This window comes from Pieris brassicae, chromosome 1 (genome assembly GCF_905147105.1).
Source record: "Pieris brassicae chromosome 1, ilPieBrab1.1, whole genome shotgun sequence".
Lineage (NCBI taxonomy): Eukaryota > Metazoa > Arthropoda > Insecta > Lepidoptera > Pieridae > Pieris > Pieris brassicae.
In genome coordinates this window covers 15,767,997-15,793,084 of record NC_059665.1, presented here as the reverse complement: position 1 = coordinate 15,793,084, position 25,088 = coordinate 15,767,997, and the positions used below count along the sequence as shown (strand labels likewise).

The 25,088-nt window shown below is 37.0% G+C and overlaps 1 protein-coding gene across 4 annotated transcripts in view; it reads left to right on the top strand.

Annotated features, from left to right (window-relative positions):
- Positions 1–24,624, top strand: part of LOC123706720 (protein unc-79 homolog) — a 55,920-nt gene extending 31,296 nt beyond the window's left edge. For 3 of the 4 annotated variants that reach the window (XM_045656116.1, XM_045656108.1, XM_045656090.1), the window contains 23 exons: positions 583–712; positions 854–950; positions 1,269–1,374; positions 1,597–1,683; positions 3,485–3,561; positions 3,718–3,821; positions 4,193–4,273; positions 4,512–4,629; positions 5,842–5,933; positions 6,240–6,345; positions 11,904–12,007; positions 12,470–12,580; positions 13,064–13,202; positions 13,423–13,577; positions 14,151–14,278; positions 15,179–15,391; positions 15,758–15,986; positions 16,663–16,829; positions 17,539–17,729; positions 18,666–18,810; positions 22,663–22,866; positions 23,660–23,782; positions 23,888–24,624. In XM_045656116.1, coding sequence (XP_045512072.1) covers positions 583–712; positions 854–950; positions 1,269–1,374; positions 1,597–1,683; positions 3,485–3,561; positions 3,718–3,821; positions 4,193–4,273; positions 4,512–4,629; positions 5,842–5,933; positions 6,240–6,345; positions 11,904–12,007; positions 12,470–12,580; positions 13,064–13,202; positions 13,423–13,577; positions 14,151–14,278; positions 15,179–15,391; positions 15,758–15,986; positions 16,663–16,829; positions 17,539–17,729; positions 18,666–18,810; positions 22,663–22,866; positions 23,660–23,782; positions 23,888–24,076 — 3,096 coding nt within the window. In that variant the 3' untranslated portion in view covers positions 24,077–24,624. The remainder of the gene's footprint in view (positions 1–582; positions 713–853; positions 951–1,268; positions 1,375–1,596; positions 1,684–3,484; positions 3,562–3,717; positions 3,822–4,192; positions 4,274–4,511; positions 4,630–5,841; positions 5,934–6,239; positions 6,346–11,903; positions 12,008–12,469; positions 12,581–13,063; positions 13,203–13,422; positions 13,578–14,150; positions 14,279–15,178; positions 15,392–15,757; positions 15,987–16,662; positions 16,830–17,538; positions 17,730–18,665; positions 18,811–22,662; positions 22,867–23,659; positions 23,783–23,887) is intronic. The other variant, XM_045656099.1, reaches the window with a different exon arrangement.
- The last annotated feature ends 464 nt before the right edge of the window (positions 24,625–25,088 follow it).

Here is a 25,088-nt window from a genome sequence, read left to right as displayed (position 1 = left end):
CTCAAATCTGGCCAGACTATTACGGCTGATGTCTATTGTCAGCAATTGCAAACCATGATGGAAAATCTAGCGGCTAAACAACCTAGGCTGGTCAATCGCTCCATGCCACTGCTACTTCACGACAACGCTAGACCACACACTGCACAACAGACGGCTACCAAATTAGAAGAGCTTCAATTGGAATATCTAAGACATCCTCCGTACTCCCCGGACCTTGCTCCAACAGATTACCATTTTTTTCGAAATTTGGACAACTTCTTGCAAGGGAAAAAAATTAACTCTGATGGAGCAGTCCAAATCGCGTTTACAGATTTTATTGATTCCCGTCCGACTGGTTTTTTTAGTAAAGGGATCAATCAACTACCTATGAGATGACAAAAGTGCATAGAAAACAATGGTTCATACTTTGATTAATTTTTTATATTTAAAAATATTCGACTTTTTGTTCCTCCCATACAAAACGCCAATTTCATATGTAAGGACCATCTTTTCATATGTATTCTGCCATCTTTTGAATTTAATTTTATAACTATTGCTTTTTAAGGTATAGGAAATATATGTGTAACCAAAAAAATTGTTTAGTACCACTACAGCAACGGGTCCATCTGCTCCCTAAGCAGCTGGTTAGTGCGAGTGGTGCTGAACTGCGTGGAAGCGCAGCATCATCGCTGCAGGCGACTGCCTCCGCCGCATCACCGTTTGCCTCCACCCGGTACGTATACGCGAGACTGGGATGCGTATACACAGAGTCTAACAATCAAAATTCAAATATGTTCTATGTATTTTAACAAAGGCTCTGTTCCCTATGGCGAGTCCAAATAGTAGAAAAAATATTCTAATTTCTTTGTTTTAGTGTGTATAGAGACTCGTGAGCCGCTAGCGAAGCCCGATGAACCAAGTTCGACACAGAAATCACCCGCACATTGGACTGAAGCGCCTGAACCAGCGAAGTATGTTAAAAAAATCGCAATTTTTAAATACTGACAAAAAGTCAGGTCTGCCATCAATTCCTTTATATTATTTTTATCGCCTTTTACGTTACCATTAAATGTTATGCATTATTTTAGATGAATGTAAGTCGCATAACATTCCTTTTACTTAATTTTTTAAGTTAAACCATATAAAGATAAATTAAATAAAAAGTTTAATTTTTTCTCTTTTAAATATTCGCCTTATAAGAAATAACCCTTTTTTTGTTTATTTTCAAACGATTTACCAACGAAATGGGTTGATTATTTACAATTCTTATTAATGTAATGTCTAAATAGATACAAACAATGGAGCGTAGAACAGGAATCATCTGAGAGCGAGTTAATTGCGATTCCGGAAACCAGCGACAAGTCGGATACAACAGTTCATGGCAGCACTGCGCCGGTAAATATTTTACTTATATTTTTTTTTTAAATTTAAAAATAAGCCCAAATCTGTCATCTGTCAAAAGTAATTTATGAGCTCGTACTCGTTCGTATCTAAATGTGTTACGAAGCGAAATAAAATCCACGTTGTATTAAAACAAGCTATGTGTGTGTATAACTTCGTTTATCTGATCTCTCTCTCTGATCTTCGTTTATCGTAAAATACTGATCCATTTTTCAGGGTTCTTTCGATGAGCCGTCCCACTACGAAGATACACCAAAAGTTGATTCACAAACCGTTATAACGTATCCAACACTGAATAGAATCGTAAGTTTTTCATTATTTAAATTATATATTGTACGTATAAGTGATACGTTAACGTACGTGATTATTCAATGCCGGAAATCACATTCCGGCAACGTGCTGTTCGCAAAGCACTATCTTCCTTGGACATTCATAAGTCGAGCGGGCCGGATGGTATCCCTCCAATTGTGCTGCGTACTTGTACTCCTGAGTTGGCTCCGGTCCTGACGCGCCTATTCCGGTACTTGTACTCGCTCGGCACTGTCCCGAAGTGCTGGAAGACCGCTTCGATACATCCGATCCTTAAAAAAGGCGATCGTTCTGATCCGTCCAACTATCGCCCAATAGCTATAACCTCCTTGTTCTCCAAAATAATGGAATCCATTATTCATGGCCAGCTCTTGAGGTATCTAGAGGGCCACCAGCTGATTAGCGATTATGAGTACGGCTTTCGTCGTGGTCGTTCGGCTGGTGACCTTCTAGTATACCTTACACATAGATGGGCAGAGGCGATTGAGTCCAAGCGGGAGGCGCTAGCGGTTAGTTTGGACATAGCGTAAGCCTTCGATCGGGTGTGGCACAAAGCTTTGCTCTCGAAGCTTCCAGCTTACGGGCTTCCCGAGAAATTATGCGACTGGATCTCCAGCTTTCTGGCCGATCGGAGCATCAAGGTCGTCGTCGACGGAGCATGTTCCGACCTTACACCCGTGAATGGTGGGGTCCCACAAGGCTGTGTTCTATCCCCGACCCTGTTTCTTCTGCATATCAATGACATGTTGCAACTTAGCAACATTCATTGCTATACGGACGACAGCACTGGGGATACTCTTTACACTGGCCGGGCAGGTATTTCTCGGGCAGTTGTCGATGAGTACCGGAAAAAACTTGTGTCTGAAGTCGAAACTCTACTACGTGGAGTCTCGGACTGGGGTAGACTAAACCTAGTCCAATTTAACCCAAAGAAGACACAAGTTTGCGCGTTTTCCGCGAAAAAAATACCATTTGCTACTCCTCTTTTGGAAAACACTCTTCTTGAAGCCACAGCCAGCATCGGAATACTTGGCGTTGACATATCGAACGACGTTCAGTTTAGCGGTCATTTGGAGGGAAAGGCTAAATTAGCCTCCAAAAAGCTTGGTGTGCTCAGCAAAGGAAGACGGTACTTCACTCCGGGCCACCGCTTGCAACTCTATAAAGCGCAAATACATGCATTCCACATGGAATACTGTTTTCACCTCTGGGCGGGGGCTCGCCAGTACCAGCTCCTTCCACTTGACCGTATCCAACGAAGAGCGGTTCGAATCGTCGATGACCAATCCCTCTCCGAGCGGCTCGATCCTTTGGCGTTGCGTAGAGATGTGGTGGGGTCACTCTGCATCTTCTACCGCATTTACCATGGAGAGTGTTCAGAGGAGTTGTTCGGATAAATACCTGCAGCTGAGTTTCATCATCGGACGTCGAGGCAGAATACAAAATTCCACCCGTATCACCTCGACGTCCGCCGTTCCACGATTGAGCGTTTTTCAAGGCAATTTTTGTCGCGCACCACCGCTATGTGGAACCAGCTGCCCACTGAAGTATTTCCGAACCAATTCGACTTAGGGTCCTTCAAGAAAAGAGCGTACAAATTCTTAAAAGGCCGGCAACGCACTCGCGAGCCCTCTGGCATTGAGAGTGTCCATGGGCGGGGGTATCACCTGGTGGCGGTGAGCCTCCTGCCCGTTTGCCCCCTATTTTATATATAAAAAAAACGTACAAAGTTTGACATTTTTGATGGCGCTCAATACTATACACAAATAGTTTAGATAAAGGAATGTCATTACAGCCTCCCATAGGATCTCGTTCTGCTTATCAACTGTCTACAAGTTCTTCTGTATCAATTGGCAGTGACTCCTCGAATCTGTGAGTCATATTTTATTGTTTATCATTACTTTAATTTATAGGTTTTCTGAGATTCAATAGCTTAGAACAAAACAATATAGTAATTCCATTGTATTAAACTAGGCTATGCAAAACAATTGTAAAAATAATCATAAAATATCACTGAAAACACTTCAGAAAGTCAACGCCCATGAGCGGTCAATCAGTGGAGATATGGCCAGACCAGTTTCACCAGACGTCTCCACGTGCTAAGATACTAGGAAAGCAGAAGAGAATTGTCGGTAAGTTTTAATTTTTTTATTACATTTTCTTTTTCTCTGTAAATAAGTCTGTCTCTTTTCATCACAGAGTAAACCCTTTTTGACAGAAAAAGACGGAAGAGTACTAAAGTTTAGTTTAGTTTAGTAGACTGTTAATTTAGTTTTTGAATTGACTAGAGTTCAAATGTAGGATTGGTATTGTGTACCGAGAGATCAATTTTAAAGTATATAGATGTTTTTAATATTCTTCAAATGTGGGATTTGAAGAATAATTAATATTCCAGTTTTAATCGCTTCAATTATTACAACCTAACAAGGTTGAAGACTCTAATATAACTTTGAAAAATTAAATTAATATTTTTATTAATACGAATAATTATTCTTGTACGTAGCGGCAGGCAGCAGTACATCTCCCGATACGGTTCCGTCTTCTAACGGCGATCAAGTAAATCCGCAACTACTCAAAAGCCCTGGTTAGTGTTTAGATTTTGATTGGACAGGTATTTTATTTAAGCCTTTGTTAAGAGTCGTAATTCTAAGCTTTATTTATAAGGAAATTTATAGCCGTGCTTCATCTAGTCTAGTAGTACTAATACTGTAAAAAATGTCTAAATGGTTTTTATAAACTCGTTCCATTTATTTGTTCATCATTAACGTCAAATTATAGCTTTATTATTTTATATAAAATTGGTTTTTTTTTTCAATTTACAGGTATAGCGTACGCATCCCCGGAATCCCCCCTATCGAAGATGGAAGTATCTTGGGCTCCTACTTCTGCACATACGCCTCTAACGCATACATACCATATACCTACACCCGCACCAGAAAGGTATATATAATTATTTTCAGCTTAATTTCTCTTTAGTGAGTAGTTTAGTTCTCTTTTAGTGAGCAGTGTTGGCCTAGTGGCTTCAGCGTGCGGCGCTCATCCCTGAGGTCGTAGGTTCGATCCCGGCTGTGCACCAATGGATTTTCTTTCTATGTGCGCATTTAACATTAGCTCGAACGGTGAAGCAAAACATCGTGAGGAAACCGACTTGCCTTAGACCCAAAAAGTCGACGGTGTGCGACAGGCACAGAAGGCTGATCACCTACTTGCCTATTCGATTAACAAATGATCATGAAACAGATACAGCATCTGAGGCCCAAACCTAAAAAAGGTTGTAGCGCCATTGATTTTTTTCTTCTCATATTTAGGGTGGTTTTAGACAATTGTTTCACAAGTACAATGTTACATTTTGCTTATAGGCGTAGGAATTTGATTGTTATTAATATTAGTTTCCACAACTGGAAACCGGCTGCCCACTAACGTATTGCCTAACCAAATCGACCTTCAAAAAAAAATATCTTAAAAGGCCTCTGGCACTGTGTACTTGGGCGGCGGTATAACTTAACATCAGTTGAGCCTCCTTTCCCCTGTTCTATAAAAAATATATTTAAACAGTTGTGCTTTTAAAATAGCAGGGCTAAACTAATATTTTTCCAGATTTGCATACTATGACTGTATACATTGACTAGCGAGGCGTTTTTGAGGAAACATAGTTTTTGTATGTCTTGTCTATAAGTTATATTGTTTTATCATAAAGGTTATAATAATAAATCCCGTGTTATCTCCAAAAACAATTATGATATACATCTTAGATCCTTTTTACTTGTTATCCTATATATCCTATATCCTAGCCACTTCTGTTTTAGGGCATAATTAAGGCATCCTTGGGTAGAATGCCTGGTAAACCCCGAGGGCCCATCTTAAGGGCGTGTGAAGGGTTGAGGTGTTTTTAGTGGGTGGGGTCTCGCTACCCCTCTGAATAGCAGAGGGATTTGAGTGTAGACCCAGCCCCAAAGTCCCCGCGTCAAGCTCGATATCCTTGGCGCGGGCCTGCGCAAGCGCATTTTCACCTCATACAAAAAAGGGCATAATTAAGGCGTAATGTAATGTAATCACTTTTGTTTTTTCGCTTTTTATGTATTTTTTAATGTTATCATAAAGGTTATGAGAAATAAAACTTTTATAGTTATCATACGGTTATTTGTTTTACAGACTACTACCTATAGGCCCTAAACCTAACAAGGAACAGTATCCAGTGTTCAACGCTTTGGTTGATCGAGTGAGGGAGGCGCTTCATATTCATGGTAAATACAAATAAATATTGTATAGAGGTGTTTATTAAGAACTCTGTTCTTTAAAACCCCTAAACTTTTCGGTCGTAAAATTATTTAATCTTTTTACTCTCTGCCTTTATATTTTGTAGAAAATCGTTTTTTGACGGCTTTCAAGGCTGATTTGCGTACAGTTTTTTTAAGGCCGGCAACGCACTTGCGAGCCTTCTGGCAATGTGTATCCATAGGTATCACTTAGCATCAGGTGAGCCTACCCGTTTGGCTACTATAACATAAAAAAATTAACAGTTGTAGATATTTTACGTGTTAATGTTTCAGAAGAATCCCTCCAAACGGACTCGAGCCTAACGGACCAAGAAGCGACTCCCACTCCAACATCACGTCCTCATGATTTGACTAAAGGACTTTCAACAGACAATACTAGGTCAGACTAACTTAATAACATATTTTGCAATATTAAGAAAAAAACATGTCTTAGTTTTAATTGATACGTTGATAAATGGAAACTTTTGATAATAATTGTGACACGCGTTTTAGTTTTTAATTATCAAAAATTTCTAATACAGCATAAACATTCGATAATGATATTTTTCACTTCTTTTTAATTAAATTTAATAATAAACTTTCTACGTCTAGGCCTCAGATAATGTTAAATATGTTACGATCAGAATAAAAAATAATATCAACAGTTTCCATATATATTTAACAAGTGGGTAGTGCAATGTGTATTGGTGTGTCTTGTGATTTGTACTAAAATAAAATAGTATTTGGGTTTGAACTTTGTTACTTACAGTTCCATTGATGAATTAATGTTCCACTACACATTAATCGCAATTTTTCCTTAATAATATCCTTTATTTAACTAAAATTAACTTAAAGTTTGATAATCACTTCTTCAAGTACCTTCATTTGAACTATTAATTTTTCACTTGCACCTTATTATGGAGGATCTTAAAAAGTCTTTAAGGGATGTATCCGAAATGGTGTCTACCAGAATGGAGGAGTTCCAGCAGCGCCTTATTGCAGCTCAGAATAGGTCCCCATCGCTGGAACAAACTCCACTTGCTAGGGAGTTTGAAACATTTAAAAGTTCTGTTCTATTCTGCCTAGAGAATCTCCAGTCTCAGATGGCGATTCTGTTTAGAGTGCAGGATGAGCAAGAGATGCGTAGTAGGCGAAAGTGTCTGTTGCTGCATGGAGTAAATGAAGCGAAGGATGAAAGCCCGGCCTCCATTGCAAATATGATATCCATCCTTTTAAAGTGTCCAAATGTCACGGAGCAGTGCCTTACCCGTTGCCATCGAGTAGGATTAAGATCCAATGAAAAGCCTAGGCCTATATTATTAAAGTTTCGTGAACATGCCGATAAGTTAAGGATCTGGGCTGCCAAGACTAGCCTTAAAGGCACTGGTATAACCTTGTCTGAGTTCCTAACAAAAACAAGGCACTCACTATTTATGGAGGCGAGAAAGCGGTTTGGTGTCTCAAAATGTTGGACCCAGGATGGACGTGTACAAGTGATTGGGGCTGATGGGAAACTTCGCCGCATCTCTTCGTTGAAGGAACTTGGTTCAGTCCCGGGCAGCATCCCGTCATCGTCCGCAGCTGATGATGCAAAGCGAACAAGAGACATGACCCGTAATAAGAAGGTTCCAAGAAAGGGTCATTAACTTCAGTGTCGGTGTTCCATGGTTCCGGAGTTATAATCAACTTTGTTGTCAACTGGTTTGATGTCATTAATTTTAAGTGTTAAACAGTTCTTTTTTGTTTTCCTTTTGTTTTAAAATATTACTATTTAGTATCTCATAACCTTAACTTTTGTTTACTTAGTGTTTTTAAAGACCCCACTGACAGATTATAACTAATAACTAGCAAGTGATGTGACACTGTCAAAAGTTGTGATTGTCAATTAATGATAGATTGTATCTATTTCCACAGTTCATAAAATTATTCTCTTATAATAAGCTTTTACAGTAATTTATCACTGCAAACTATATATAAATTCCCTTGTTAAATTGTTTTTTTTTTTTTTTGGAAATAGTTACAATTAGTTTATTGAACCCCTTTAAGTTGATTTGTTTTTGTTTTCTTAAAGTGTGTGACTATATTTTCTGTTCACTAATATTAGCGATTGAGTGTGAACACAGGATCATTTTTGTACATAAATTAAAAATTTATATAATTAGTAGACTTATACATAAATATTATTGGCTAACACATGAATCACGATAGTGAAGCTCTTGAATTTGAATCGGTCTCTTCGTCGGATTTCGAATCATTCCATAGCGCTGAGATATCTCCCCCTCCCTTGCATAGTATCCTCACAGCTTTATTTAAAGACCAATCGCGACACTTGAATGTCATCCATATTAATGCTCAAAGCGTTCCTGCTCACCATTTGGACTTGTTGACAACATTTGTATCCAACGAAATTCACGCTATCCTTATATCAGAATCTTGGCTGTGTCCAACCCTGTCCTCCCTCAGCTATTCTATCCCCGGCTTCAACCTAATAAGAAATGATCGAGTTGGAATGCGTGGAGGTGGCGTCGCTATTTACCTACGATCGCACATCCCTTACACTATTATCAGTATGTCTCCTCAACCACCACCACCTAATGAATGCGAGCATCTTCTGGTCGAGGTCATGCTCAGTAAGACTAAAATTCTCCTTGGAGTGTTTTACTCTCCTTCTCTTTTAGTCGATTATTTCGCAGGCTTTGATAACACTCTTGAAAAATTTTCGCCTCTCTATAAAAACATAATAGTTATGGGTGATTTCAATACCTGCTTAATCAAAGACGACTGCCGATCGAAAAAGTTGCTCTCCATCACCGAATCTTATAATCTTCATAACCTGCCACTTAATGCCACACACAAAGTCCCAGGCTCCACTCCTTCCTTATTGGACCTTATATTTACCTCTTCTCCTGACCTAGTTACCAACCATGGCCAACTTCCTGCTGTTGCTTTTTCTCATCATGACCTCATTTATTTGTCTCTCAATCTTAAACCTCCTAAACTAAAACCCACCGTAGTCCTTAGGCGTAATTTTGCTGCGATCGACACCGAGCGTCTGCTTATAGATGCGGCCAGAATTGACTTTAGCACGATTTACGAGTGTCCCACCCTCAATGGTAAAGTTGATTTACTAAATGCCTCCATCACTAATCTTTATGATATACATGCTCCTTTGAGGCCCGTTAAACTCAAGCATTTACCTGCTCCTTGGCTCAACGATGAAATCAAATCTTTGATTAAACAAAAAAACCGTGCTAAGGCCAAGATGAGAACAGCCAAAACGGATAAGGAACATGTATTTTACAAAACCTTGCGCAACCGTTGCAACACGCGTTGTCGCGATGCGCAGAGACGACACATTCACGACTCAGTGTCTAATGGGGATCCCTCAAAAATATGGAAATTTTTAAAATCTCTGGGTATCGGTAAGCCACCACGTACTGCCATGACTCCCGATATCGACGTAAACAGCCTAAACGCCCATTTTACCTCTCACTCCACTTCAAGTAATATCGATCTGGACTTAACACTTGAGTATATATCATCTCTCCCTCGTCCTAGTTTTCCATCTTTCTCTTTCGATGAATTCTCTAGTCAGAAAGTTGAATCGAGTATTTCTTCTATTCATTCCAACGCTGTTGGTTCTGACCTGATTAGTCGTGCTATGATCATACCTATTCTCTCTCTTATACTTCCTGTAATCACACATATTTTTAATTTTTCCATTTCTATAGGTGAATTTCCTTCTTGCTGGAAGGATGGACTTATCATCCCTATCCCCAAAAAGGCTAATCCTAGTACTTTTTCAGATTTTCGACCCATCTCGATTCTGCCATTTCTATCCAAGGTACTTGAACGCCTCATACATGAGCAATTAAATAATTTCCTAAACAAAAATTCCATACTGAATCCACTTCAGTCTGGGTTTCGACCTCGACATAGCACTACTACTGCTCTGGTCAGAGTAGCCGATGATATTCGCGAAGGCATGGACCACAAACAACTCACAATTCTCACACTGCTAGATTTCAGCAACGCTTTTAATACTATTAATTTTAAAATTCTAATGGGGTTGCTTAGATCTATTAATATTTCTTCTCATGCTGTTAACTGGTTCTCTAACTATCTTAATGGGCGCCGCCAGTGTATTAAGACAAGCGATTGCATATCTCAGTGGAGTTTGATTGAATCTGGCGTTCCGCAAGGTGGCGTACTTTCTCCTCTTCTTTTTGCTATATATATTAACTCCTTAACTTTCCGACTTTCAACTAATTTTCATTTATACGCTGACGATCTTCAAATCTACGTACAATCAAGTCTCGATGATCTCCCGCAAGCCATACAATCTACCAACAATGAGCTGGCAAAGATAGTTGACTGGAGTAAAAAATTTGGTCTTCTAATCAATCCCAAAAAGAGTAAGGTATTAATTATTGGCAGCCCCTATTTCACGACGAGAATTGATTGGGCCAGGATATCCCCTATCCATATCGATGGTGTAATTTTAAATTTTAGCCGTACAGTAAAAAATTTGGGGGTTTTATTTGATCAAAATTTATCCTGGGAGCAGCATGTTAAAGAAGTTAGCCGAAAATTATACGGTGCCTCCAGTATCCTTCGACGTCTTAGTAATTTTCTTCCCTTTAGTACCAAAACCTCACTGGCGCAATCTCTCCTCCTGCCTTTACTGGACTACGCCGATTCCTGCTCCTCCGATCTTAACGAGGAATTGCTAAATAGACTGGATCGTCTCCAAAATTTCTGTATCAGATTTATATTCGGTCTAAGAAAGTACGATCATATCTCTGCGTTCCGTAAGCGGCTAGGCTGGTTGCCAATTCGTCAGCGACGCGATGCTCATGTTCTTCATCTCCTATATTCCATCCTGTTCAACCCTAAAACTCCTTCCTATCTCAAAAATGATTTCAATTTTTTGGGAGCCCATAACTATAGCTTACGCTCTTCCGAAAATTATACCCTTGAAACTCTCATAACTCCTCCTTTCTTGGCGATTCCTTTAAGGTCTCCGCAGTTAGGCTATGGAATTCACTTCCCGTCCCTATTCGCTTAGCTCCTTCTTTATCTTCCTTTAAATTTCTTCTGTACAAACATTACCTGTCCACATCGTATCCCGAACTTTCTTACTAACTACTAACTGACGTGAGACTTATCTTAAATTATCGTGATTTATGTGTCTTTTTACTCTTTAATGTATCTTTAATATTTTATTCCTGTTTAGTTGTGTTTAATAACTGTGTATTACATGTATTTTGCACTACTTGCCTATCTTATTTAATACATTTATTTTTTTCTTTACTCACAGTGGTTGCCTGGAAGAGATCGCTCGTAAGCGATAAGGCCGCCAGTTGCCCTCCTTTTGATTTAATTATGTTAATTTTTATTTTTATTTTGTAGTGTAACGAAGTGTAAATAAATAAAAATAAATAAATAAATATTTTTAACATAATTAGCATTAAAGATACGATCTGAGCTCACAAGACTCAAATTACAATTATTAAATTTAAAAAAAATTAATGGTACTACAACCTTTTTAGGTCTGGGCCTCAGATTTCTGTATCTGTTTTATAGGCAAGTAGGTGATCAGTTTCAGTGTTGATTTCTGTGCCTGACGCACGCCGTCGACTTTTTAGGTCTAAGGCAAGTCGGTTTCCTCACGATGTTTTCCATCACCGTTCGAGCTAATGTTAAATGCGCACATAGAAAGAAAATCCATTGATCCGGGGATTGAACCTACGACCTCAGGGATGAGAAATGCTCGCTGAAGCCACTAGGCCTAACATTACTCACTAATTAAGTCGTATAAAAAAATATTTTGTTTATGATATAAAAAAAAAATCTTTTAAAATCCGCTGTGCAGCATATGCTACGTATCTACTAAGTACTCTTTTCGTTTCAGTAATTGGTATCATATAATTTTCCTTTACTTTTTCCGTTAAATAGGTCTCCCAGACGCTTAGCCCGCCAAGTAGCACAGTTGGACTCGCCAGTGCTTCACACGCCGCCTCCAACGCCTCAGCGTACTAAACCACGAACGCAATCTTCTGGTAATATTATTAATTAAATAAACTAATTAATTTAACTGGTTTTCATTAAGAATTAAAACAAAACTATGATCATTTTATGTGAAATATTAACAAACTTGTCATGAATATAACGTGTTTATATTCAGAATAGTCTCTCCCTGATAATTTTTCATGAATTAAAAGATATCTCATATAGACAAAAAGTGGACGGCCGGGGATCGAACCTACGACTACTCAGGAATGAATGTCGCATATTGAAGGCACTATGCCAACACTGCTTGAAAGCAGTATACGGCATAGAGTTTTATGTATGTTGGAAGAATATATAAGGGCAAAGCAATTATGTAACATTAAGTGAATCCCGTTGGCAAGTGAATTTGACAACTGACATTTAAAAAAATACGGTTTTGACAGGTGTCGATAATATGACAGCATCAGTCGGGGAAAAAAATCGTTATCGGGAAATGGTAAACAATGTTTCAGAGAGTGGAGTTTGCAGCGGAGGGTGGTGGAGTGATTCGAATAGAGCAGCGAGAAGAGCCGCGCATGCCTATACAGCACCATACCGACCTGAAGCCATTCTTAAGCATAGATGTAAGATTTGGTATTGGAAAATACGTAAGGACACTTGAACACTTTAAAAGCTGTCACTCCAAGACAGTATGAGCCAACTGAATACTACTTAACACACACATTTTTGGTTAAGGTTGTATTTTTGTATTTCTTTTTTGTTAATGTTGCTATTCATTAAATAAATATATTTTCATTATTTCTTATATAGACAATGAGGGTCGAGTTCGTATTTTGACGGTACGACAAAATAATTTCTCAAAAACCATCAAAAGAGTTTAAGTCTAACTCTTTTGATGGTTTTGATAGTTTGTATACAACTAACGGGGACGCTTGTAGTTTGCTTCCTTATTATAAACTCAAATAGTAATTAACAATATTCTTTAATAATATCGAAAAAGTGAAGAAAAAAAGTAAGAGTAAGGGAGCATTATTGTGATGTCATCTCATATAACAACGCTTAGATACTCGTTTGGCCTATAAAAAATGTATTAAATAATTATTTAGGTTCTGAATGTGGTGGCTCGGTACAACAATACAGTGACGAAGAACTAGGATTGTGCGTGATCGTTCTCGGCACGTTCGTACGTCGCGAGCCCGCGGCTGCGGCGCCAATGTTGCCCGCACTGTTGCATACTGTGACCAGGTAACACTTATAAGATTATTATTTTCGGACAGAATTGTTGAATTAATTATGGTTTAACTGTGTAATTTATATAAAAAAAAATTAAGGTCATTTAAGGTAAAATCAATTGTCAGGTTTAATAAAACATTTTGAATGACTTTTCTTTTAAATATTCAGATATTCGGTGTTTTTATCGTTTTCAAGGTAAAAAATGTGATCTTGAAATATTGAATATTCCCAGAGTGGTACAACTCGGCAACTACTCATGGCAGACGGAGACGAACACGCGTCTCCCAGGAAGTGCGGTGTTCGTGGCTCATCAGTTCTTGCGCTGCGTATTGCATCAGTTGGCGCCTAATAATGTCTTCTTACAAGTGTTTTTGCAGCGGACCCCAGGTTATTTTATAAAAAAAAATATGGAATAAGAAGGCAAACGGCTTGCCCAATCTTAAGTTTACCGCTGCCCATGAGCACTCAATGCCAGAGGACTCGCAAATGAATTGCCGGTATTTTGAGAATTGGTACGCTCTTTTCTTGAAGGACCCTAATATAAGTCCCGAATTGTTTCGGAAACATTTATGATTGTGATTAGATTTCGATTTTCTTAGTCACTTTTTATTATAAAACTTATTTAATATAATTTTAAACCCTAAAGTAATTTTTAGACCCTTACAATAAGATAACACAAAATTTTGCTAGTCAAGATACAATTTGTGAATTTTAATTATTTCAGTTTAAATTGTGTCCTAGTATTGTAGAATTTAGTCTGGATAATATAAAGTATATAGTGTAGTTTTTATATATTAAATTATTCATATAATTTAGGAATATTATGTTAATTTAAATGTTAAAATATTTACAGAATTACAATTATTATGGTGCGTCACTAGTTTACCTAGTATATTCTATTTCATTTAATTTATAGTAGTACTCGAATAAAAGCTATTATGGAATGAATAATAATTTCAGAAAAACAACGAAGAACGTTCTTCAAAAGCGTAGCGCTCTCGTTCGTGGACTTCAACGAGCTGTACCCGTGTGGGCCCTTGCAGTTGGTCATCGAACATTTAAATTCTAAGAAGAGCTTACCTATTGATGTGAGTATAGGTCTTACCTTCTTGTTTAAAGTCGGACTTGACATTCAGAAGTCGTATTTAGTACAAATTTCGGTATGATGCGGTTCAATGAAATTTAAAGTACTTGTGACTAACTTACCTTTATTCAATAGGCATTAGTAATTCTTGAGTTTATCGAGATCATAAATACGTATTCGGTACTCATTTTGTAATATATATGAATCCATATAGATGGGGACATAGAAGTGCTAATAAAACTTTTAAATACCTAATAATCCAAATACCAAATAATTAACCAAGATAAGGATCCTGACTAATGCAGCCTCTCGTATAGTTACTTTTAAATTGTATTCATAAATTATACAACAAAATATGACATCAGACACATACACGTCAATTATACTTATTAGAACATAAGCAAGAAGGAAAAAAATTAACAAGTAACCACAAAATAAGAAACAAAAAATATAACAATTAAATAGAAACTTAAACCCCATTATGAGCATGATAAACAAAGTTACGGTAAGTTGGAAGATTGTTATTTTTTTATTTATTACAGAAATACGTACATTATCTTTACAGACTTATACCAATACGATAATATCGAGACAAATAAAATATAATAAAGTACATATAATATATACAATATCGCTACTGTGAATTCACTCTGACATATAAATATCTCGATAGTGTCGGAGACGACATTTAGTAGGCGTCTCGTCATCTATGTATATCAATATTTTCAATATTAGCAATTAAGTTATAAGAGTGAGATAGCACTAGCATATACACTGGACCATTAAAAGTAGCAAATAAGCGAGCCGTAGGTACGTATACCAGACTTTAAGGTCTAGTAACTCTAGGAGTATTATTGGTTGATTAAAATAATTTTAAACTATTTATATATCTAATATATTTCAGCAAATGCCAACAATAATGGGTAACATGGCGCTATACTTGGAGAGTTTAGCGCCCGAAGCGCTCGGCCCTCCAAGCGCTTGCAGTGCCGTTCTCAGCGCTTTAGATACATTAATACGTGGAGTAGTACTCCAGTTACCACAAATGGATGATGTTCTGCCGTCGCTTAAATTATGTACAGCGGCTTTACGAATACCGGCGGCGGCTCAGCACAAGGTGATTTTTATTTTTAAAGGATATTAATATTTATGAATGTGAGTTATCTCCACTTAATATCGGATACCTATCAGCACTGAATTCAGCCATTTCTATTATTACCAGACAGGTGGGTTAATTTATACGTACGTAGTTTTTAGAACCTAGAACCAGTTAACCTTTAAAAAAAATCTCTTAGCTATTTTATTAGACTGGGGTTATTTTTTTGTAATTAAAAGACAATTATAATAACAACTATACTACCATCTTTTAGTACTAAGATCCCTTTGTATTGGGTTAAAAAAAAGATGTGTCTACCATAGCAGGGCGGCATATAGAACCACCAAGCAACCAAATATTATTTTGACTGTTTTTATTAAATTTCAGAGCCTCCTGGAGCCAATGTCCAAAATCTTAAGTTACGGAGTACAAAATTTCGTCCTCCGTCTATCTTTACTATGCGAGCTGTGTGCGGCGTGTATGAGGGCCTTTGGTCGCGACAGAGATAAGCTGCTGCTCTGCCGAGTGCTGGTGTACGAGCTGGTGCAAGCCTTAAGGACCAAAACCACGATACCCGACGACAATCTGTTTATTCTCATACAGTTTGTTCTACAAGGTAAGAATTTTATTTTATTTAGAATTTATAACCTAAAAAAAACTTATTTAAACCAAAAAAACTTATTTAAGCGGCATACCCTCTATTTTTTGACATTGAACTCTGTAATAGTATTATTGTCTTCCGCTTTACATGAGTACTACACAATCCAATCTTCTTAAAGGCGAGGCGTAGGCAGTCGCTTGAAACCCACTCCAAAAGTCGAGTTATGTAAATTATGCAATAAATTCGTTTCATTTTTTTAAATATATGGAGCGTTCAAGTATTACGTAACGAATTTGGGGGGGGGGGTCTTCCTGTAAAACGTTGCGGTGCGGAGATTGAATTACGCGTTATTGTTAATATTATTTTCGACTTTCCAGTACTTTTCACCACATAATGGTAAGTTTTAGGTATAAATAGTCACTGGAGTTGGCCACGAAACGTTTTACTATTGCATACAGAATCGTAACGGTGCGTCTCATGGGGGCGGGGGGGGGGGGGGGGTGTCAAGAATCTCCAAAAATAGCATGACGTAATACATGAACGCTCCCTAATTATTGATCGTAGAGTCCGGTATACTGTAATTCTGAAAGTAAACATTTCCTAACACCCGCTTGCATACAAAAAGGCTAGTTTGTTCCAATGGAAACTTGTTGCTGTATTTTTATACTAAATATATTCTGGTCAATTCCAGGTCACGGCTGCACTCTTCTACTCCCACCTCAGCTAAAGACAGGTGATCTTTTATCCGGGGGTTTGGAAGCCAGGGAATTGGGAGCGGGACCCGTTGACTGCATGAGGCCACATCTGCCTGACATGATCGACTTATTACATGATCCTAACCTCATGAATAAGATCAAGGTAAAACTGCCTTTTTTTAGTAAATTATTATAAATATGCGCAATGCGGTGAAGATGTAGTAGAAGTCATACAGTCAGACTTATTACATGATCCTAACCTCATGAATAAGATCAAGGTAAAACTGCCTTTTTTAGTAAATATTATAAATATGCGCAATGCGGTGAAGATGTAGTAGAAGTCATACAGTCAGACTTATTACATGAACCTAACCTCATGAATAAGATCAAGGTAAAACTGCCTTTTTTAGTAAATATTATAAATATGCGCAATGCGGTGAAGATGTAGTAGAAGTCATACAGTCAGACTTATTACATGATCCTAACCTCATGAATAAGATCAAGGTAAAACTGCCTTTTTTAGTAAATATTATAAATATGCGCAATGCGGTGAAGATGTAGTAGAAGTCATACAGTCAGACTTATTACATGATCCTAACCTCATGAATAAGATCAAGGTAAAACTGCCTTTTTTAGTAAATATTATAAATATGCGCAATGCGGTGAAGATGTAGTAGAAGTCATATTCTGTTAGTATATCAAATAAATCCAAAAATAATCCAAAGTTATAGTCTAGAATATTTCATTAATTTTTATAACGTTCTAGAAAATTCAATGTAATTGTTTCCAGTTGTATTAACATTTTAAAATATAAATACACTATGTAACTTATCATATTATTTAATAGAAATATCAATGATATAAAATTCCAGGGCTCAGTATCTAAATCAATAGTGAACCGCAACCTAATATGCCTGAACGAAGACACCCTGGGTGCAATAATCAAGGGAGGAATAGCGCAGTACGTTGCCATGGAGCTGGCCCTGGAACAGCGGGGAGGAAAGCAGGAGAGGGGACAGGCCAGCCGGCATCTCATGCCACCGCTCACTGCCTCTCCTACTGGGTAATTTTATATATATTTTATATTTTAACACTTATACAATTATTTTTATTTCGATGTTTTCTTTTAATAAAATCAGGCTTGAATTGATGATTCACTGTAACTGGAGCACTACTGTATAATGAATTATATGGAGGGTAGACCCATTTGTTTGTTTTTGTACTCCAGCCAAGTTTAGTACTCGCAAGAATAGCTGGTTTTAGTTTTAGTTATAAGATTTTTCCTTTAATAAAATCAGGCTTGAAACCTACATTCACTGTAACTAAACCACTACTGTGTAATAAATTATATGGAGGGTAGACCCATTTGTTTGTTTTTGTACTCCAGCTAAGTTTAGTACTCGCTATAATAGCTGGTTTTATTTTTAGTTATAAGATGTACGTAGATTTTTATTGTAGAAATTTACCTGATGTAGGTATTATAAAATATAGATTATACATAAAATGAAGTGTTTTTAATTTAACAACAATATATTTTATTATAATGTAGTAATGTATATATAGTAATTTATGGGTAATTAGGTACTAACACTGCCTTAAAAATCGCGTAATATTGCTTAATGGTTTCAAATTTAATTTAGTAAAATTAAGTTTTAGAAGAAAACTAATCAATCAATGGCGCTACAACCTTTTAGGTCTAGGCCTCAGATTTCTGTATCTGTTTCATGATCATTAGTTAAACTAATAGGCAAGAAGGTGATCAGCCTTCTGTGCCTGACACACATAGTCGACTTTTTGGGTCTAAGGCTTTAGGCTTAAGGTTTCCTCACGATGTTTTCCATCACCGTTTGAGCTAATGTTAAATGCGCACATAGAAAGAAAATCCATTGGTGCACAGCCGGGGATCGAACCTTCAACCTCAGGGATGAGCCAGCACTGCTCATAATATTAAACTCTAAGTAGGAAGGTGTATTGCTTTGATGATCACGATAACCCCCAGATCGCGTGAAGTGGCAGAGTGCGTTGGTCGTATACGTGTGGCGTCATGGCTCGTACTCGGTGCGTTGACTAACGCACGTGATGGTGCACCGCTGCACGCCCCCTTGCCTCTTGACGCCACTTGCAACCTCACGGATCATATACAGGTACTATTTGAAAAAAAAAAACAATTGCCCTACAGTCCTTGTGCTTGGCCCTAGATGTTTGTACCTGATTTTGTTTTAAATGTTAAATTTCAGTTTTCTTTAGTTAACTTTTTTTAAATATATTTTGTCCATTAATGTACTTGCTTGTTTTCTGTTACATATATATTGTTAATCTATGTAATCTGTTTTGGCTTTCTGTATTGTCTAATAACGTCCAAAATTAATAATGTATCCTGATCCAATTTTTGCCATCTAAGATTGGTATTACAATCCGTTTTTATTTTAAGCATGCCAATAAACTATATTCGCATTGAGTTTGGTATCTTAAAAAGCAATCCATCTTTGGGAGTGCAGATTCAGATTAAAGATTGGCCTCTGTTCGATAAAAGTAAATTGTGCGTTTCAATAACCAATGTGTCTACTTTGACGTTTGTTTAAATCCGTGTAAATAATCTTAGATTGCAATCTGAGAAATTCCACCGTTTGCTGCTTGGATTACAAGTTGGTCGAAAGAAGAAATGGCAATGGCTTTATTGTTTAGTGACAGTGAAGATACTGATGTGTTGTTGCTATCGGATAGTGATAGCGAAGTAGAAGACGAACTGCATGCGAGTTCCCGAGGGTTAAAAAGGGTCAACTATATGCAGTCTCGATGATGCCGAATTCACATTTAGGTTTAGATTATCTAAACCTGCAGCGGAGACTCTGTTAACACGATTGATTCCATTTGTACGTGTAACCTCTACAAGGTAGGTATCTACTAGTATCAATTTTTATATTTAAATCGCCTTTTTATAACTAATACGTGGAATGTTTTTATTTGGCAGGAATCATGCTGTATCAACACTGCATCAAATGTTGCTAACATTATAGTTTTTTGCATTAGGCACAATGTTAATTTCTGTAGCTGACTTTGCTGGAGATTGCGCGATATCATTATCATTATCATCAGCAGCCCACTTATATGATGAATATATTTTTGTCGACCAATAAAGTTACCAAATTGGACGATTCCCTCGTGTATTTGCTTCAGTTGATTGCACTCATATTCGTATCCAGTCACTATGTAAGCGTTTGCTAGTTTAATACACTATTGAATATGTTTTTGTCTTTATGTAATATTAAAATTTGACAATGGTAACTTGCAGCTCATATAATAGGAGAAGAATTTAGAAATCGCAAGGGTTACTTTTCCTTTAATGTCCAAACAATATGTGATGCTGATTTAAAGTTTATAAATGTAGTGGCTCGATGGCCAGGTTCAGCACATGATGCTACAATTTTCAATAATTCTGTTCTCATAGGTAAGCTTAAACTGTTTGAACTTGTTCTATTAATTTTTAAAGTTGTAACAATTTTTTTTAATAAATATATCTTGTATATAGCGCAATTTGATGCAGGTGTGTTTGGTAGCCGCTGGATGCTCGGTGACAGTGCTTATCCAAACAGATCATATTTATTAACACCAATTTTAAATCCTGTTACTGAAGCAGAACGGAGATATAACGAAGCACACATTAAAACTAGAAATACTTTAAAATATATAGTGACTCCAAATATAGTACATAATAATTATATGTTTTAAGGCTTGCCTACATAACATCTAGTAGTATTTTGCTATTGTAGGACCATACTTCCATAATATTATCTGGTATCAATTTATTTCTTCTATTTCAGAACTTTTGGCATTTGGAAGCGAAGATTTCCTGTAGTGGCTCTAAAAATGCGCTTGTCATTGCCCAATGCCCATGCAGTAATAATTGCAACTTCCGTTTTACATAATATTTGTCGAAACTACAACTTGGAGGAACTTCCTGCAGATGTAGATCTTCTGCTAGATGATTCAGAAACTGATGAACATTTAGATACTGAAGTCCAAAATGTCCAAGAGAGAGCAGTTCTTATTAGGAATTATTTTCAGTAGCAAATTTACTTGGTTTTTGGTTTATTTTTTTATTAATGGGCAGTAATTAATAAAGAATTATAGATTTCGACTCTAATGTTTTTATTATAATAATAATAAATATGCACAACTATTATATTTATACTGCAAGTATTACTTCTTTAATTTCTCTAATTCTAATTTTAACTTTTCAATTTCTAATGATACTTGTACATTTTTTTATTTATAATGTTCATTTTCTAAAATGAAATTATCTAATGTAGCCTCTAAGCATATCTTTTTTGCTGAGTCATATTCAGCTATTGACTTGTTTTTCTCAGTCCGGCAGTCATCTTGTTTAAATTTCTTTCTCACTGAAAAATTAATAAATGTTAGGTTGCTGAGTTCATTATTTTGTAGGAAAAATAAAAATACGGCAGTTAGTATTAAAATAACAACCCTAAGATGCAATATGTAATTATTAGTACCTGTCCTAGTTGCACCAAGCATGAATCTCTTTGGTCTCACATTTTGACAAACATTGTCCTTGGCGACACCACCACCCTCACCAACACCCTCACCACCACCTTCACCATCGCATACCACAATCTGCATACCACCCAGTGGACATGGGCATTAAATTTACCACCTCGGTTAGTTCCACAGCTACTGTTGCATCAACATCCCTTTTCCCACCATCACCGCCCATCAGCATGCCAACATCTAGCCCCACTTTTTCTCTATCACCCCCAAATGGCACAGTAAATCCACTGGCAGTACTCCCGAGCATACCAGTTACTCGGTCCAATATGTCATCTGGGGGTATAAAATCTGCGGGACCACCACCAGTCTGAAAAAATAACAATTGCAATTAGAATTTAAGTTGTACTAAAATCTGATAAAACTTAAAAATAAGTATAAACTACTCAGTGGGTAACCTTAATTTGGTTCATACTAATTTTAGTGCAGCGTTTGCGAGATTTTTTTCAAATTCTTCCCATTAATCGAAGCTGCTGCGGAGTCCGACGACCGCTCGTGGCACAAGCATTGAAGCGCTCGGTTATTTGGGCCCACTCTTCATTTTTCCGTTTATTGTTCGTGGCATCTATGAGGTCTATCAGTAATTGGGTTTCCTCTTTTGTAAGAGCCTTGCTTTTTGCCTTGTAACAAAAAATAAATGTATAATATTATATTAGGCGCATAACAGAGCGTCAGTGAAACATATATTTTGTATAATAACAAATTAACTATTGCCGTTAATATGCTGGTGAAATTGAAGCTCAAAATATTTATTGGTTTATTATATTATTCATTTACAACAACCAAACGACACTTATGATTAGAAACTTGTCACAAAATAAAACGTTCCGATTCTTACAAAAAACATATTACCATAAAAAACATAAATTATCATATATCTTAATATAAATAGACCTTAAACGTTTTTATCAGTAGCTACAACCAAAAATATTTGGTACTATAGATACATAGTCCTACTTATTTTATTTCATTCCAAAAACAGCAACCTTTTAGTATGCTTGAACAAACATATTGCGTTTAACGAAACGCGGTCGAGAGGGAAGGATCACGCATAAGATTACGTGCAATCTATCGTCGGATAAACAATCGGGTAGCAAAGTGTCATATTGGCATGCAGATCGAACTTTAGATATGAATCAATCCAAGATTGCCTATAATCTTAGATTTAGGATACATTATTAATTTTGGGCGTAAGTGTTTTGTTTTTATAATATGTATGTTAGTTGTAAGATTACTTATAATTACATAAATAAATAAATCTGTTCCGTGATATTTTTTATTAAGCAAATAGGTGATCAGCCTTCTATGCCTGACATATTCCATATATTTTTGGGACTAAGACATGGTCATATAGGAAAAGAAGTCCATTGGTGAACCTGTTATTAAAAGTTTTCCTGTTACACTGCAAACTGTATAAAAATAAATTTTAGATAATAATGTCGTCCCACGCCGAGCAAGGCCGCTCCAGCTGGGTTTGGGCGGCCTTAGCAGCTTGTCAGCTTTGGACCCTATACCTGGAAAGGGCGGGCGGCCCACCTCATTCAGAGCTGCATCACACGGCAGCTGCCTTACTGCTGCACTTCTGGTGCAAGCTGGTGCCTACGTTGTTACAACTTACGCACGCTTCTAAAATGGTGAGTTCAGCCTTAATTTCAAATTTTATTTTTATTTATAATACGGGGCAGTCGGGTAGGTGGCTTTTGTCTTGTCTCTAAGTCGAATCGGTTCAGAAATACTGCATTTAAAATTTAAACTTTTTTATTCAAATATGTAACACTTATAAAAAACAAATATATATGAAATGCTTCTAACGATACAGTTACTGTCAATTCTCAAATCAAGGGCGTAGAACGTAAGAGAACTGGCAATAAACTCTACGCCACTCTTTTTAATCGCCAAGTTTTTAGTTTTACACAACGTTTGTAAGGAGATGTTGAAAAAAAAATGATTTATTTATTTATTTAGATGCAACCAATTACACCGTGTTCCATTGGGCTGCTGGTTCCATCTACTAGTAGCGCGCAGCAAAAACTGCCTTAAAACGCCCAGTTAATGATGGACGTCGAAGTGATAAAAATATAATCAATGGCGCTACAAACTTTTTTTTAGGTCTGGGCCTCAGATTTATGTATCTGTTTCTTGATCATTTGTAAACTGAATAGGCAAGTAGGTTATGGGCCTTCTGTGCCTGACGCACGCCGTCGACTTTTTGGGTCTGAGGCAAGCCGGTTTCCTCACGATGTTTTCCTTCACCGTTCGAGCTAATGTTAAATGCGCACATAGAACGAAAATCTATTGGTGCACAGACGTCGAAGTGATACGAGTGGAATTTCGTATTCTGCCCCGACGTCTGATGAAACTCAGCTGCTTAATTTTTTGTAAACTTGGATTTTTAGCATAAATCAAACCCACTGTATATGCTTGTAGCTGGCAGAAACAGTTAACTTACACTTTCTGAGTCTTCTGGAGTCGTTGCTGGAGTGTAACTCGACGTTGCTCAACAAACTACTCCCACTGTGGACGCCTCTACTACAGTCACCGCTGTTTAACGTGAGTTTTACTTTTATTTCAAATTTTCCGCTTAACTGAGAGCTTGTTTAATTGAACAAGCATTTAAAAATAATTTGAGAATCGAATTTCGCATTTTGTGTGCAGATGCCGCGTCATATAGAGCAACGTCTGGAGAAATGTCGCGAGCTGCAACCGGATGTGGTGGCAGGAGGGGGAGTGGCCGGAAGTGGTCCTGCGCACACGCTGCCCGCGAGGGAACATCGTCGCCTGTACAGGCTCCTCTCCAAGATGGCTCAGCTTGAGCAGCAACCGCATTCTTTCTACTTTATTTAAGGACGTATATATGAAGCTCTTGATCGAATTCTGACAGTGGAAATTTTTTTAAACACTATATTTATTGCTAAACTAAACTATATATGGTCTTATATTTTAACCAAGATAATACATTTGTGAATGACATAACACGTAGCTAATATAAAAACGAATAAAATATAAAATACGTGTAACACATTTAAAACAATTACGCCCTTTTTAACTATACATTGGCGATATCGATCATTAATAACTGTAGTCAATGACCGAGTTAATATGACATTTATATCTGCAATCATATTCCCAAAGCGATGGGCAGAAGAGCAAAGCTGCTGCAGTTGAGCAGTGAGAAGAGCAATTATATTATTAAGTTTATTGTGTATTTAGATGAAGTTTTAGAGGAATTTATTACAGGGTTCCGTAATGTATGTCTATGTTAGGTCCATGTATTAAGGCCTATGAAAAGTTAGGCGTAGAAGATTTTGGTATTTTAGTCTTGCTTAAACCAATATCTAGTCTATAAGGTGAAATAGGAATTTGTGTAGATGTCGTTTTACAAATTAAATGTTATATCGTAATCTAAAGAAATTTTATTTGTTAATACATTTTCTTAAGATACAAATTTGATTGCGAAAGATATTGTTCAATAAATGATATTTTTATTTCTAAGCTTTTTATTTATTAAAATAATACTTGAAACTACCTTCAACACTATAAATACTATCGTCGAGTACAATTGACAAGATATTAACATTATTTCCATATAATCCCAACCTACAGGAGTTACTAGGATACCTATTCATGATTTGTTATTTTAAAAGAGATTTTTACGCCGGCTTTTTGTCTCGGCCCACAACCTCTACCTTCTTTGCCGATGAGTAGGGATATCTATCGATTTAACTTTTATGACGTGGAATAAGTGATAGCTGTATCTTATATTCCCTAATAAACATATTTTTTTCATATACACAAAATGCATTTACTACAAGATTTTCCGCGTACTTTAGATAACGTCAGTGCAGGTTCAGGCCTT